Source organism: Micropterus salmoides, unplaced genomic scaffold, assembly GCF_014851395.1.
Source record: "Micropterus salmoides isolate LMB-PRFRI ecotype aquatic unplaced genomic scaffold, ASM1485139v1 Ms_hic_scaffold_18, whole genome shotgun sequence".
Classification (NCBI taxonomy): Eukaryota; Metazoa; Chordata; class Actinopteri; order Centrarchiformes; family Centrarchidae; genus Micropterus; species Micropterus salmoides.
Window position 1 is genome coordinate 29,760,002 of NW_024040928.1, and position 16,284 is coordinate 29,776,285.

General features: G+C 41.0%; 1 protein-coding gene across 2 annotated transcripts in view; it reads left to right on the forward strand.

Moving 5' to 3' along the window:
* The first annotated feature begins 7,238 nt into the window (after positions 1-7,238).
* Positions 7,239-16,284, forward strand: part of LOC119909418 (interferon-induced protein 44-like) — a 51,546-nt gene continuing 42,500 nt past the window's right edge. Inside the window, exons 1-8 of one of the 2 annotated variants that reach the window (XM_038727644.1) lie at positions 7,241-7,396; positions 7,705-7,761; positions 7,847-7,880; positions 10,893-11,088; positions 13,312-13,458; positions 13,591-13,774; positions 13,964-14,064; positions 14,479-14,908. In XM_038727644.1, coding sequence (XP_038583572.1) covers positions 7,707-7,761; positions 7,847-7,880; positions 10,893-11,088; positions 13,312-13,458; positions 13,591-13,774; positions 13,964-14,064; positions 14,479-14,658 — 897 coding nt within the window. In that variant the 5' untranslated portion in view covers positions 7,241-7,396; positions 7,705-7,706 and the 3' untranslated portion in view covers positions 14,659-14,908. Of the gene's footprint in view, positions 7,397-7,704; positions 7,762-7,846; positions 7,881-10,892; positions 11,089-13,311; positions 13,459-13,590; positions 13,775-13,963; positions 14,065-14,478; positions 14,909-16,284 lie in introns of those variants that run through there. The other variant, XM_038727645.1, reaches the window with a different exon arrangement.

A 16,284-nucleotide genomic window follows, 5' to 3' on the forward strand; every position in this document is an offset into this window, starting at 1 on the left:
CGGATGTTTGGGAACACTGTGCAGCTCAGGTAATTCTTTTCTTTGTTTTCTCTTTTCATTAATTTCTCCAATTATAGGAGACCCCTGCAGGTAAATAAAATTTGGTAACAACAATTGTTAACCTTTAAAAGTATTGTTAATTAGGATTAATCATCTGTCTAAAATGGACATTATGCATCGAGACTTTGTTTTTCTTGAATACTTAATGTGCACTAACTTTTTTGGATTAGAATAAAGTAAGGATAATACTAGTGGCAGTGATGATGAATGGCTGCCTGAAATAGAAGGATCCCAAAAGGCTAGAAGCAGTGATAGTTGCTGAGGGTGCTGAGAAGTAAGAAGTGAGGTTCAACGCATTTGCATTGCATTAGAATATGTTGAAATGTGACCACATTAGTTTAACAGCATTAAAAAAGATCGATTTCACATAATATATCATTTTATTTATTGGTTTGTTAAATATTTCTTGAGTTAAAACCTTATGCGCACGTTGTCCACCTTAGTGGACATGTAAGAAACTCAAATTTTATTTTGCATGTCTAAAGAGCCATAAAAACACATAGGAAAAAAATTCTGACAGACTGTGATAATTCATGCATGAAAGGCTTTTGGACATCCTTTGTCTCCATTTAGTTGCTGTGCTGGGACTTCAGATTTCCATTTTTCTGGGCTCTTTCGAATGAGGAAGTTTTGATATTTAAATTTCATGCAAGTTTTTCACCTGGGTAAAAGCCGTACTTTATTGTGAGTTTTACTGGAATTATTTCTTAAAGCTGTCTTAAAGCTATTTTCTTCTTTGGCTTAGCTAAATGTGGTGCACATGTTCTCCGACCAGCTCTGAAGGTCGCTGTTCAAATCTCATAATTGACTGAAAGAGTCCTAATGAAGAAACCCGCAGAAAGCCCCCCCCCGCCCTTTCTGCGGGTTGTCCCCATCTTAAAAACCATTAAATAATATAATGATATATACTTAGAATAATACAAACGCAAACAGGCAATTAAAGTGCATTTTAAGGTTAGAAACATTTGGAGTCCCCCCTCTCTTGCCTCACAGTGGTTTGGTCCACTGCTTGCTTACAGGAGTCTGGTGGGAGAAAACCAGGGGCGAGTTCAATCTCAAAACGTTTTCGGGTTTGAACGACATGTTTCTTTGCAACGTTGCGCAACGCTCCTCAACAAGCTTCGGGGTATGTTTTCTTCTGCTTAGTGGGCGTATCACAGGTGTTACCAAGGTCACTTTCTCATTTCCCAAATTTCTGTCTCCTCGACGACTCTCTCCTGGAGGTGGAAATTTGGGAAATGAGAAAGACCCCAAATCAGCGGCGACAAGTTTGTAAACACAACAGTGTTAAAAAGGCAGGAAAATGCAGTGCGCTTGCGTACACAGCAGCGTCTTCAGGGAACCACCGTTTCCGTTGAAAAAAATGTTTTGCTACGTTTTGTCGGCGCTGAACTCAGCCCAAGTTCCAATCCTTCAGTAGTGTCAGTAGTTAGTAATGTTAAGCAGGCTGCAGGCCTGTTTTATTGACTTTAAACACTGGATGATCTGATTATTTTGTCTTTAATACAGATAGTCATTAATAAATTAATCTGGACAAAAAGTTATCATTATAATTTGTTATTATAACATTACCTAGCTTGTTTAACAGCTTATTGGATTGTAAATCACCTTCTACAGTTAGAGATCAGCTGGGGACTTAAAGAGGCCGTTTTTCAGCTTACTCGGCTCTGACCAGTGACCGGAGCTGAGCAGTGTCAAATATCCAATTTTCTGCCGGTCACACTGAACGTTACAAACAGGCTGCGCCGTGTTTCACATGTGTGCACAGACAGTAAGCTCATGTCACAGCCTCACACACACACAGGCTAAAACATGTCTTAGGTGTGTGGAAGTTATTCACGAGAGTGAAGAAGGCGCAACGCTCACTACATCTGCAGAGAAACACAGAAAGAGACTCATTCTTGTATCACGTTAGAAAACAACGATGGATATTGTAAAGCATGGACCAGGTAAAGCAACAGTGAACACAGCCGTTGGTTACGATGTCATTCATACCACGGTGGCTCTATCGGTAATTAACAACAAAAAAAGAGACAAACGTGAGTTGTCTTTTATAAAACTGCTGACAGTCAGAGAGAGAAAGAGAGAGACAGACAGGTGTAGGTGTGTGCGTGTGTGTCTGAAGGGAAAAGCAAGATGAACAGATTACTGTTTGTGATAAAACACAAAAGATGGAGAATTAAGTAGAACAAAAATGGTGAGATTGGAAATAGGATAATGTATTCATTCAAATGTTTTTAAGTAAAAATATATTTTAACATGGCCAAGTTCATAGGCAACTGTTATTTATTTTCTGTTGCATTATAGGCTATAACAGCTCCTTCCAAAGAAAATGCAAATTATTTAATTACTAATTATTATTAGTTATTTAATAATCAATCATAATCATTATGACCATACAATTGAATGGACCCCAGTGAGAATAGCCAACATCTATACTGGTGCTGATGGGGAGCCTAATGAAAACACATTTTTCCAATAAAAAGTTACAAAATTGGTCAGACCTTTAAGAAGTCAGTAATTAGAATCAGCCAGGAAAAACGTAATCTGTGCATCTCTACAGCTAGTACAGCGATAAGCCTGTGTGTGAACTGATATTAGGCAAATACCGTAGATCTACTGTTGTGTTGGGTTTTGCACATTATGATGTTATGTGGCAGATCAGTTGGCCTGCTGCAGTTAAATATCTAAGTAAGAGAGGTCCTCTGTCCCAGAAGAAACCTAAATTACGATGTAGAGGACGCAAGTTAATTAGGATAAAACTACTGCATGGTGAACCCATAAACCTAAGTAATATGTAAACAACTATTTCTTTGTGTTGTTGGCCAGAGAAATAATAGTAAGACTTCCCTCTGTGTACACTTATCCTATACAAGTACAATTTTGGCTATATTATTTGTGTCCCCTTCAAAAATTGCTCTTGAGAAATTTATAGTGCCCCCCTACTGTTAGATGATGTTACACTAGACTGAACTAAACAACAGCCTGTAGCTGCAGGTCATGGGCAGACAGAGTAATGTTGGTGGTCCTGAAGAGTCAGAACCACACCAGCATCTAACCAGACCGAAGTGACACATCCATGATGGTGAACATGTTGCAGAGGTGTGAACGTTTGTTTGGTTCAACAAGCTGCAAGACGAGACACATGTTAATGTTTGTAAGTTACATAAGAGGAAGACTTATATTAATAAATGAACATTATACTCTTTATTTAACGTTATAATATTCAACTAATACACTCATGTATGTTGTGGTGGCAGCCTGGCTGACGGTGAGTGTCCTGGTTTTTTCTCCTTTTTATCAGTTTTTCTGCTTTTTCCTTGGTTTTCTGTTCTCTGCCTGCCTCCCTGTGTTTTCTCCCCTGTGTGCTCTCTCTCTCCCTCTGCTCCTGAGCCCAGCCAACTACCTGCACCTGCATCTCATCAGCCACCTCGTCAGCCTGCCACACCTGCCAGTAATCACCTCATGCCTGCCTGTATTTCAACCCCGGTTCTCCACACCATCCTCGCTTGATCGTCGTTGCTCCATACCCGGTGCCCCTCCCCATGTTCAGGCTTTCATGTTTCTTGTTTTTTCGCATTTTCCCTGTGCCTTGTCACTGTCATCCCTAACCCTGTCTCTCTGTCTGTTTCCCTCCCAGGTACACTCACCCTCGTCCACCGGCCCTCTCCTCCTCGGACTTCCCTCACGGCGTCCTCCCTGTTCCTCCGCCTCTCCTCGCTTCCTCGGCCCCAGTGTTCCCCGGCTCCCTGGCCCCCTGTCTCCTTGGTTCCCCGTGCCTGTGCTTTCCCGACATCCACCTCTTCCTCCAGTCCCTCTACCCCTTTCTCCCTCAATAAACCTCCTTCCCTCCGAACATTGCATTTGGGTCCTCTCTGTCCCCACACCACGCAATCCCGTAACACATGTATACTAGTTCCTCCTCCAGTTTACGGATAGAGCCTCTGCAGAGGACAGATGTAGATTTAGCCTGAGCCAGGATGCCATTGTGCCAACATGTGCTCCATCTTAGATCTCCTCTTGAGAGCAACAAACTCCTCCTCTATTTAGGAGGATCTATTGACACAAATGCAATATAATATATAAAGTTGTAACTTCAGTGTACATGCTCACATCTGCACCAAACTGTACATCTAGGATGAGAGTCCCGCCCTGAACACATGTACATGCTGACATTCACCCACAGTCATAGCGCCACCTGCTGGCAACAGGAAGTGACTCTTGGAGCGATGCCCTAATCCCAATAGAAAGTCGGCCATTTTGGATTTAATGGTAATTTTTGGCAATTTACACACTCGGTACTTTAACGAACTCCTCCTAGGGATTTAGTCCGATCGATTTCAAATTTCTGCTGTGCCCTCTAAAGGCATTGACGATGAAAAGTTGTGCTATCTGTGAGTTTTCGTCGATGAATGTGGCGTGGCGTCAAAGATCAACTCTTCGCCATGACACAGGAAGTTGTTGTAACTTCAGAGTACATGCTCACATCTGAACAAAACTTTACGTGCTTGATAACTCTCCCACCCCAAAGACATCTACACGCCAATACCGATTTATATTCATAGCGGCAAGTGCTATGTAGCTCCACAAAGGGGACAGAGGAAGTGACATAAAACACCTTCATGCAGCGTCTGAACTGCGTAGCAAATTCACAGCTCATACCCGGACGCGCAACCTCGTGCGAGGGCCTACCCAACGCTGCTTGCAGCTTTAATTCCCTGTTGCTTTTATGTTTTATGTAAAGCACTTTGAATGACCTTGTTGTTGAAATGTGCTATACAAATAAACTTGCCTTGCCTTGCCTAGGAGCGCCGCCCATTCATGCAGCCATGCATTACTCTTTGTAGGAGGTTTCCTATTTGTTCAACGCCAGAGTCCGCCCAGTTCTGGAAGCAGGAAGTGCTAAAATGTTTGGTGTGTGCCTGGGAGCGAGGGCAGTTGGACGAAAGAGGAGAGCTGAGGAAAGAAAAGATGTTTAGATACAATCAGTTATAGTAAGGCGTTAATCCTTTCCACGTTCATCTGCTACAATGTTTCCATACATCAAAACCTTCTTCATCTTCAACTCAGCAATAACCTCCCAACAACCAGCCACCCACCATACTAAAACCGCCGTCAGCAAACCGGTCCAGAATCCATTAGAGCCAGGCAGGTCGTAAGTGCAGAAAAAACCTTTAGAAGCAACCTTTCATTATTTGATGGGCAGTTTTTCTTTCTTGCTTCTGAAGAATTGAACTGAACTGTGTTTGAATTGCAATGAACTGAACTGCTTCTGAATAGAACTGAACCCCAAGTGGAAATTTAAGTTGTGTTTATTGTTTGTTTTTCAAATCCACGTTTGCCTTTGATTGCATATCATTATCAAGTTGTGGTTTTTCATTATTGTTCATTTTCTTGCATTCAACGGGAGGGTCCATAATGTTGTGTATGTATCCTTGTGTGTCCTTTTGGTGGGTTAATATACATTATTCTGAGATACAATCAAAAATATCTACTGTGTCAAGAGAGAAAGCTGACTGGCACCCCAAAGTAACCTGTAGCCAAACTGTCACAGTTTGTAGCAATGTTTTTTACATGGGTCAAATGTTCAGTGTGTGTTTCTCTGGGTCCGAATGTTGAAATCACTCACCTACAACTTACAGTACATCCTACTGGTGTTTGACTCCTTGAAACCTGCGCTCTTAAATTTGCGGACAAGACAGTTCTCTTGACTTTAGACATTGATATCTTCACAGTGGCTGAACAGATTTAACCATTCAAACTGTTCTCTTGTTGTTTGAACAGCAAAGTCAGCTCATCTCTTACAGGAGTTCCCTGGGAACACAGGGCTGAGACTGTTCTCTTAGAAAACCGGACACATTCAGGCTCGAGCAGCTTGAAAACAAGTTTTAAAATATCAACAGAATAATTCTCAGAATAGTTACTCAGTGTTGCTGCTTTTGGACTCGCTAGTTTCTCCAACATTGCTGACCTCAGTTCTAACTTCATACTAATATCATTACTTTGCTAATAACTAGTAAAAGTGTTAAAGGGGTGAGGATCACATCTTCAGTTGCTGATTTATCCTCTTGGAAAAAAACTCTTTGAACTCAACACGAGTTTTTTAACATTAATTTTGAAAGTGAGAATGGAACTGATCCAGATCAGCTGAGGAGAGTCTGGATTCATGTTTCAGATGAAGAATGATCTCTTTTTATCCGTCAACAAATAAAAACGTGTCTGAACTGAAACTTTCACGGAGCTCCTAGTTTTTATTTTTTAAATCAAATAATTTCAGCAGTTGAGACCTGTTACTTTTGATACTGTAAGTATACACACTTCATAACGCTCCAGTCCCACCATGCTCACTCCTGACAGTAAAAGTTCAGCTCTGTCTCTAGTGTCAGTTACTCTATATTACCGTCTTGTTTTTGTGGCCTGGAGAGGTGCTTCCATCTGGAGAGTTTTCCAGGTTTCCTTTACAGCTTTGATAAAAATCACAAAAGATTCACAGTAACTTGATTTAATTTAATGACTGTATGACGGCAGCATTAAACAAAGGCCATTCTTCATGTTGGCTGGCCAGCAGCTCTGTTTTAATACAGAGTCTTGTAAGTTGAATTAGGCCACTGTGACCATATTTTTAGCACATCGGACTGTGAGAAACGGCATTTTGTTAATTTTTGGACTATAAGCTACTTGGTATGTTGATCAATGCCAATAAACAAACTTAAACTTGAACTAATCAATAATCAGTGTCACTCTGCTCATTTCTCATTAAATTCTCAAGAATGCAGGAATAAAAGGTCTCTAAAGACCCAGAGACACGTGCTTTTGTGCCAGTCCATCCCTGCCTCTAACCATCAATTCTGTTCCCTTTCAATCTGTAGAAATGAATTTGATTAAATCTGAAATATTCAAATGTATCTCAATCCAATTTTAAAGACCATTAAAGAAGAATAAGAATAGTAGATAGTATAAGCAGTGGCTCACAGTCAGTGTGACACATTGTTCAGTGGTGTTAAAAACATAAAGTGAATGGTGCTGCCTCATAAAATAAAATTAAAAACACAAAGGAACAGAATAAACTCATGAATATGTCACATTATCAAATCTGTCTGCAGAGCTGTGAGAATATCAGGATCTTCCGGGAGATAACATCAGAAAAACAGAAACTGAAAGTAAACTGAAGCTAATGGGGCTTCTGGTAAGTCACGTCTTTCATACATAGTGAAAGTGAAAAAAAAAACAGGGAGTGGTTTATCGATCACACTCGGTTTTTACTGGGGACTGTAAGCAGAGGTGATTCTAGCATCAGCCGCATCACATTGTTTGACTCTGTCCCTGCACACAAAAGGTAAGACGTGTCTATGATGTCCAGTGATTTTGTTTATGCTTGTAAAACTGTTAATCAGAGTAGATATGATTGTTGTAAACAGAAGTGTTTCTAGAAGCATTTAGTTCTTCTGTTATAATGTTCAGCTTCAGATGTTTTGTTTTCTGCTGCAGCACATTCAATAAAATAATTTGCAAAAGTTATTTATTGTAAACTTACAATGTAATAAATAACATTAAGATTATGACATTCAGCAAAGTCACTTGGTTTTAAGGCAAACACAAAATGATCTTTAAATGTGAACTCAGAGTAAATGTTTTACTTTCCAGCAATGTTGAATTTTCTGAAGGAAATATTCGGCTCTGCAGATCCACCTCCAGCTCCACGTAAGCTGACTTACAAATTTAAATTATTTAGTCACATGATGTATCATGATGTCAGTAATCAAATATTTTGTCTTGTACTTGTCAGTCCTTGATAAGCCATGGAGGCAAATAAACTGGGGGTGAGTGTGTCTCATTTTCATGAAATCAAATCGATGTTTGTTTATTTTTATTGTCTCCAATCCACCAGCATCTGGACCAACAATGATAAAAAAAACGTTGTTTTGTAGGTATTCTTGATGGTATTTTAGAGTTTGAGTCAATTTTAAAATGTTGATGACTCATCCTGCACTCGGGGGCATGTGCTAATTCAGCGTCCAATGAGAAGCTTTCTCATTTTTATAACGCCACCGGAGTGTAGCGTTAATTGGGGGCCGACCACCGGACCTCACTGATTACTGTTCAAAAACAAAATCTTTATTAACTGATTTAGTTGAAACTGGATCAAATTTGATTGCGAACAATATTTTCTGGTTCTCCCCCTGATGTCCCCCGGCTGTCCTGCTTCAACTATCTGTGATCGCTGATGAACAGATAGCATAACTTGTTGCTAAAGTAACAGCTAACTGCTATTGGCTGCAATTAGTTAGCTCAGTTAGCGCTCATATTAGCCGGCTCTGCCTTTGACTGGGAGCTTGGAGCACTGGGGGAGTGTTAGTGTTTACCATTACACTTCTAATGTTACTCAAGCCATATAGGGTTTTCAGCCTGGGGTGTTTGTAAAGTTTATGACCAGGGTCAGGGGACCCAGCAGGGAGCGATGGCGGGTAGCGGCTCCGGAACGGACGTCCCTGAACAGGACCAAACAAAACCTCAACGACCGACAGAGAATCCAGTACCGAGGTGATTTATAGAGCTTCAGGATGGACAGATAGCTTTAGTTTTTGCTAAACCGTTAAATGCTGCTAATGATCTGTCTGCATCTGTAGCTAGTTAGCTTGGTTAACATTAGCTGGGCTGCTAGTGGACCTAATAGCTGACTCTTGTCCCGGGATTCCAACACCCACACCTGGCAAGAAAACCTTGGTACTGTATTCGCTCTCGTCAAACTGGCCTCAGTCGGTCTCAGATGATGTGTTTGGTCCTGTGGTTTGGTCCTGCCTGCCGTGTTCACTTGGCGGGAGCTGGAACTAGTCCGCACAGAGTCTGCAAAATGGGGTGAGGGCGTAACGCACATTCAGTGCTATTGGCTACTACAAACATCAATCAATATTTGCAACAAGTCCCTCCCTAGCTTTGTGTTTTAACAGGAAACACATAAATATCAGGAAGCAAATAGCACTTTTCATGGGAATTTTAAGGTCCTGAGCACAAAACATGCGAAAATGATGTATTTTAGCATCTCCCACATGGGCGTGGCCAAATGACTCTCTAGCGCCCCATAGTGTTCCCAACAGGAAGTCATTTTCAATATAGTGGTAATATGATGATTTACACACTCTCCTTTAACAAACTCCTCCTAGAGAATTAATAAAAGAATATGAGTTTTTGTCAAAGGGCGTGTCTGTGGTGTGGCTTAAAAAATTGATGATTCACCATGAAACAGGAAGGCATTGAAACGATAAAAAGCATTGAGCATGGAGGCTTCGTTTAATCCTTGTAACGATATTGCGCACTGTTTTGCACGGACATGTAATACTAGCCATGTTCCCCTCCAATTGTCATGTGAATTTAAGCGTACTTTTGAAATTTCACAAAAGAAAAAATAAGACATTGCTAAATATGTGGCCTCACAGCAAGAAGGTCATGGGTTCAAATCCCGGTCGCCCCGGCCTTTCTGTGTGGAGTTCACATGTCAGGTTTCTTCAGTCAGTGTATTGACCAGACACTTACATAAGCGCTGCACAGCGGCTGCCCACTGCTCCCTTGAGGAATGGGTTAAATGCAGAGGATGAATATCGCAACGTGTATGTGACAAGTACAAAAAAAAAGTACATTTGCATCTGGTCACTCTGATTTCAATAGCAGATAGCTTATTATAACGTCCATTGGTATCAATCTTAATACTTTCCTGAAAACATGTTTTTAAGTTATCATATACCACCACTGGCACACCATCGGGCCTGTTGTTGCTGGGACCCCAAGGGGTGTGGCCCCGCGCTCCGGCAGGTGTCCCTTATTTTTCTGTATTAAAAGCAGCCCTAGCTATGATAGCATCAGCTAGTTAGCTAATTAAAACCAGCCTGTTTTGCAGATTTGTAGCTAACGTTAGATATGCACATTTGACAGTTTCATGTAATAAATAATTTTACCAACAAAACCGAAAACCAGCAAACAATCAGCCATTGCACGAGCTGTATTAGCTAAGATATTCTACCTCAGATACAAAATGGTAAATACTTATACTTACTATACTTTTTAATCTATAGCAGCCCATTAGCAGTAGTAGTGAGTCTCTGAATGCTGTCGTCGTTCTGTTGTACTCGTCCACTCAGTCCCACTCAGCGCAAGTTGTTTTCCCCGAGGCTGAAGATGATCACGGAATATTCAAGTCATGTTTTCATTGTGTAAGAGTAGCAAGCTCAGAAAATGCCCTGAACACATATATATGCCAACTTTGGCAGTAGAAACAGGAAATGAATTTCTTGCTGTGATGAACTACTCCTAGCAGGGTGGCCACACCCACTTCAAAACTGTCTCAGTTTCCCTGACCTGAAAACCTCCAGGTCTTCAGTAACATTAGAGGTGGAAACACTAACACTCCCCGAGTGCTCCGAGCTCCCAGTTCCAGTACCTTATGAAGTAAATATGACAGCTAACTGAGCTAATAAGTAGAAGTTAGCTGTTACTTGAGTAATTTACTTACCAACTTACCAAAGTGCATGATAATTCACAGCTGCGTCGATGATCTCCGGCAACGCGTCACGGTGCGAGGGCCTGTCCAATGCTGCTTGCAACCTTAATTATTATTTTAATTAACTAACCTGTTTATGCATGTTATTTTAGTTTTGGTCCAAATAGTGATGTAAATCTTCCTCCTCCTCTTATATTTATGTTTCTTGATTTTTGCACAACTCGTTTCAACCTGTTTCTTATTTCCTCAATGTTAATTGTTATGCACCAGTATATCAAAGCAAATTTCTTGCATGTGAAAATGTGCTTGGCAATAAACCGGATTCTGATTGCCTGCGCAGAGACAAACAGAGTGTTCTGCAGTATGTGAAGGACTACAGACCCCAGATTAAAGGCCTGGAGCTCAGGATTCTTGTTCATGGGCCGGCTGGAGCTGGAAAGTCCAGTTTCATCAACTCTGTTCAAACTACGATGCATGGCAGATCCTGCACACTGGCTTTGGCAGACAGCATCTCTCACGACAGTTTCACCAAAAAGGTATGAAGAACTTTTCATTGTGTTTATAAAGAAATGATCACAAATTCAGTATTCCCTAATAAAAACTTTACAATAATAGGTTGTATTTTTGTTATTATTACTTTAATCATTATATATTTTCAACCAAAGAATACAAAGCGCCTTCTTTTTTCTGTCGTCAGAAAAAACGCTGTGGCAAAGCAATTACAGGACTTTGTGAGAGTAGATATTTGATTTTAGAATACATAAAAAACATCAGTCATAAAATCCATCTGCTGATGGTGAACGGTCAGGAAAGCCGTCTGAATATGCGATAGAGATGGGCCAATGAGACCTAAGCTCCAAAGCTTCTTTCACTCGTCTGAAGCACACTGTTTCAATACACAGCGCTGGTGTCAAATGAAGAATATCACCAGATTGAGGACGCCTTAAGCTTCATGTGTAACCGAAACACCAAAAAGTTTTTGACCGATTTGAAGTTGTGGCACTATCCCATTACCTATAAAGACAAAGGGGAAAGAGTGTGTGGGGAAAACATTGATTCTAACTTCCCCATCCTGAGTTACTGGGGTGGACGTCACTTGTAAATAAGACTACTTTCATGCCGTTTATTACTGAGGCAACTAGGTAGGGCTAGTTCATCAAGGTTTTAAGCTAGTGAACAGGATGGTGTATCGGTCAGGACACAGGAATGAAGACGAGGAGATGTAATTTCTTCCTTTAACTGTATTGAGCTCCAGCAGTACTCATCAGAACATTCCAATATCCATCTTTGTCATTATAGTCTGTATGAAACCAAATAAATCACCATTAGGTACTTAAATTACCATGCAACGTGAATAATAAATCCACATACATAATGTAATTAAATCATCCAACATTAACATATCAAAAAATTGCAATTCCCCTTTAAACATAAGTTTACAATTACATAAATGTGGATATTACTCCTTGGAAAGACATAAGGAGCTTCACGTATCTCACTGACCAGTTTACATCATAGATTGCATTGCAAGGGGGTTCACATAAGGAGCAATGGCGACACCCTCTGGCTAGCCGAGGCTACTACACAATAGCATCTGCACATGGTCTAATGAACACGATACGAACACTCCTTAATTCAATGTTATAGGTGTCACTGCGTAACTTAGACATCAGAAGGCTCACACCAGTTAACTTATTTTTTCCTGCATTGTTTTACAGCATGAACATTGTGCTAACATTAGAAATCTCACTCATCACGCTGGCCACATGTGAATGCATGTTAACTCTACAATACAGAAACAAACACAACAAAGTTACAGTCACTTACTTTTCGTCATTAACTCAACACACGGAATATTGGAAGCTGGATCATTCAGGAAGAAATAAACATGCTAATCGTCACAGGTACGTGGGCTAAACTATGCTCGTTGAACTTGAAAAAGTTTCCGTTCCCACTATAGCCAACACACTAGCTACCCACCTCCCCTACCGTAACCACAGAAGAAGAGTCTTAAAGCGGGAGGCACCCAGAAATGTCAGAGCCTTTTATACACCGTTTGCTGTCATGGCAGATAATTTTTTTAAGCATCATCATTGTGGCAGGTAGCATCATGCTATATTTCTTGTAGCTTAGTTTAAAATTCGTTCTTGGGGTTTTAATGTAAGATGTCTATGAAGATTCTCAGTCATCCAGGTCATAGTTATCCAATGAAGGTTTTAATGTACATATTTCTTTGAAACTGAAATGACAGCCTGTTCTCATCTAGTTCGCTCAATGCCCCTGAAGCTCCTTAACCTTACCCTAACCATCCTACTGTTGCCTAAACCAGTGAAGTAAAGTCAGTGACTGTATAACCCACCTATTATTCACTAGCAAATTTTTGCATCAACTACCGATGCTTTCTGAATCACTAGTGGGTTTATCCCTCATGCGCACACGTGTAACTGACTGCTCCCGAGAACGTACTGCAGAGTCCACACTGGAACCGGCGACCTCGGGTACGGGAGGCGGACACGCTGACGAGGAGAGTAAAACCCATTGGCACTAATATCGGTCGCCAGTGCGTCTCTTAAGGTGTCGGACAGTGAGGTTTACTCACTGCACAGCATCGCAGCACTTAAGAGCTTTGTCTACGACCACCAGCGGGATGAGCGCCAACTACAGACAGTACAGAGAACTGTTGGGTATTGATGTGTCTATGTTTGCTCTATAGTGGTAATAATATATTAACTGCCCTTTTCTCCATATGTGCTTTACAGTACGCAACCTACAAGATCCAAAAAGAAAGTCCACAGTCCTTTTACCCTTTTGTCTTCAGTGACATCATGGGTCTGGAACCAACCAATGGTGTCCAAGTGGACGACATCAAACTGGCTTTGAAGGGACATGTGAAGGACGGTTACAGGGTACAGATGCTACAATCTTTGCAGACTTTTCCCACAAAATAGCTCATATGATTATTTTGAATTATTTTTATATATTACAACTGTAACTGTACTGTATTACAACAATTAACTGGGTTTCAATTTGTTTTCCAGTTCAAACCTAAATCACCGTTGGCAGAGGGTGATCAGTTCTACAACACAACTCCAACTGTCAACGACAAAGTGCACATTCTGGTTTGTGTCTTTGATGCCAAGTCAGTGTCTCTGATGACAAGTGGAGATGCAGATTTAACTGTGCAGAAGATTCAGAACATCAGGATGGAAGCCACCAACCTGGGTGAGCGCACAAATCTCTGATTATTCTTCTCTTTATTGGGTTTTAATAGATCACACTGATTGGTACTCTGCTCCAAATGTTCTGACTCTCAAACACTCTCCTCTTGCAGCTGTTTGTAGTTTCCATCATCACAGAGAACAGCAGCTGTGGTCAGTTACATGATTCAGTAGTTTTGTGTTCTCCTGGCAGGAATTCCTCAAGTGGCCATCCTCACCAAAATTGATGAGGCCTGTCGTGAAATCAAACAAGATTTAAAGAACGTCTACAAGAGCAAGTCCCTGAAGAAAAAGGTATGTTGAATAGGTAATATTATGAATTTGGTTTCAATATTTGAGCACTGTCTGACTTTTTTTCTCCCTATACTGACTTTATAACCCAACCTCGGGGTACCAGGGATGTGCACAAACATTTTGTTGGGCAGGGGCTCAAGTGAAAAAAACGGCACTCATAATTATTTATGTAGTGCACTGTAGTTTAGTCTTTGTTCATCGCCACTCACCTCCACACGAGCCAAGAAAAACAGTGCTGGGAGAGAAGCTGCAGAGGCGGCTGTACAGTACAGGCCCGCCACTGCCTTCAGATTGATCATGTTTGGCCAGTGCATCATGTACTTTAAGGATGATGTAGTATTCCAAACGATCGGATTGGTGCAGTGAGCACAAAGTAATCTGTGAACTGAGATGCTGTGATTTTTTTCCACCTAGATGGAGCAATTCAGTGCAGAAGTGGGTATTCCCATGAACTGCATCTTCCCTGTGAAGAACTACCATGAAGAGATCGACCCCGACAGTGAGGTTGACTCGCTTCTCCTGAGCGCACTGAAACACATCATCAACTTTGGAGAAGACGGCGTCAACTTAAAATTGAGTCAGTCTGAATGTTGAGACAGAGATGTACGGGTATGCTCCTCAATGTTCTCAGATAACAGTGGTCCATACTCATGATAACTATGTAACTGTAATACCAGGGGCCAGTGTGCTTCACGTAAAGTGCCCCAAGTGAATAGAACCTTTCCATCCCAGTCATATTAATACTCACATTCCTCGAGGCACAGGCCGAGGAGGTGGAGTTGCAGCTATCTTCGACTCTAGCCTACTAATCAGCTCTAAACCTAAACTAAACTATAACTCATTTGAAAGTCTTGTTCTTAGTCTTTCGCACCCAAGTTGGAAATCACTGCAACCAATTCTTTTTGTTATAGTGTACCGAGCACCTGGCCCGTACTCTGAATTCTTATCTGAATTTGCAGAGTTTTTGTCAACTTTAGTCCTTAAAACGGACAAAGTTGTTATTGTAGGGGATTTTAATATTCATGTGGACGTTGAGAATGACAGCTTCAGTACTGCGTTTATCTCTTTGTTAGATTCCATCGGCTTCTCTCAGAGTGTTCATGAACCGACTCACTGTTTTAACCACACCCTCGACCTTGTTTTGGTGTACGGTATTGAAATTGAACATTTAGTGGTGTTCCCACAGAATCCCTCTTTATCCGACCACTGTTTGATAACTTTTGAGTTTGTATTGCTGAACTACTCGCCATTGGGCAAAAATTTCTATACAAGATGTCTGTCTGAATTTAAGGATGCGATTCCATCAGCTCTAAATACATTATCTAGTCACAAAGTAACGGAGGACTCCTATGCTAATTTCAGTCCCTCCCAAATCGATCATCTTGTTGATACTGCTGCAGGCTCGCTGAGAATGACACTCGACTCTGTAGCCCCTCTAAAAAAGAAAATACTAAAACAAAGACGGTTAGCTCCATGGTATAATACTGAAACTCGCAAATTAAAGCAAATATCACGGAAACTTGAGAGGAATTGGCGTTCCACCAAAGTGGAAAATTCTCGTTTAATTTGGCAAGATAGTCTTAAAACTTATAGGAAGGCCCTCCGTAATGCCAGAGCAGCGTACTACTCGTCATTAATAGAGGAAAATAGGAACAACCCCAGGTTTCTTTTCAGCACTGTAGCCAGGCTGACAGAGAGTCACAGCTCTATTGAGCCAAGTATTCCCATAGCTCTCAGTAGTTACGACTTCATGAGCTTCTTTAATGATAAAATTCTAGCTATTAGAGACAAAATTCACCAAGACCTGCCCTCAATTGGCACCGACTTATCTCTTAACTCAGGAACCTTAGAAACAGCTGTAGAACCAGATACATGTTTAGACTGTTTTGCTTCCCTCAATCTTTACCAACTAACTTCAATAATTTCTTCATCTAAACCATCAACCTGCCTCTTAGACTCCATCCCGACTAGGCTGCTTAAAGATGTTTTACCCTTAGTCAGCACCTCTATACTAGATATGATCAATCTATCTTTATCAACAGGCTATGTACCACAGTACTTTAAAGTAGCTGTAATTAAACCTCTTCTGAAAAAGCCCAAACTTGATCCGGATGTTTTAGCCAACTATAGACCTATATCTAACCTTCCATTTCTCTCTAAGGTTCTGGAGAAAGCAGTTGCTAAACAGCTGTGTGACTTTCTACAGAGCAATAGTTTATT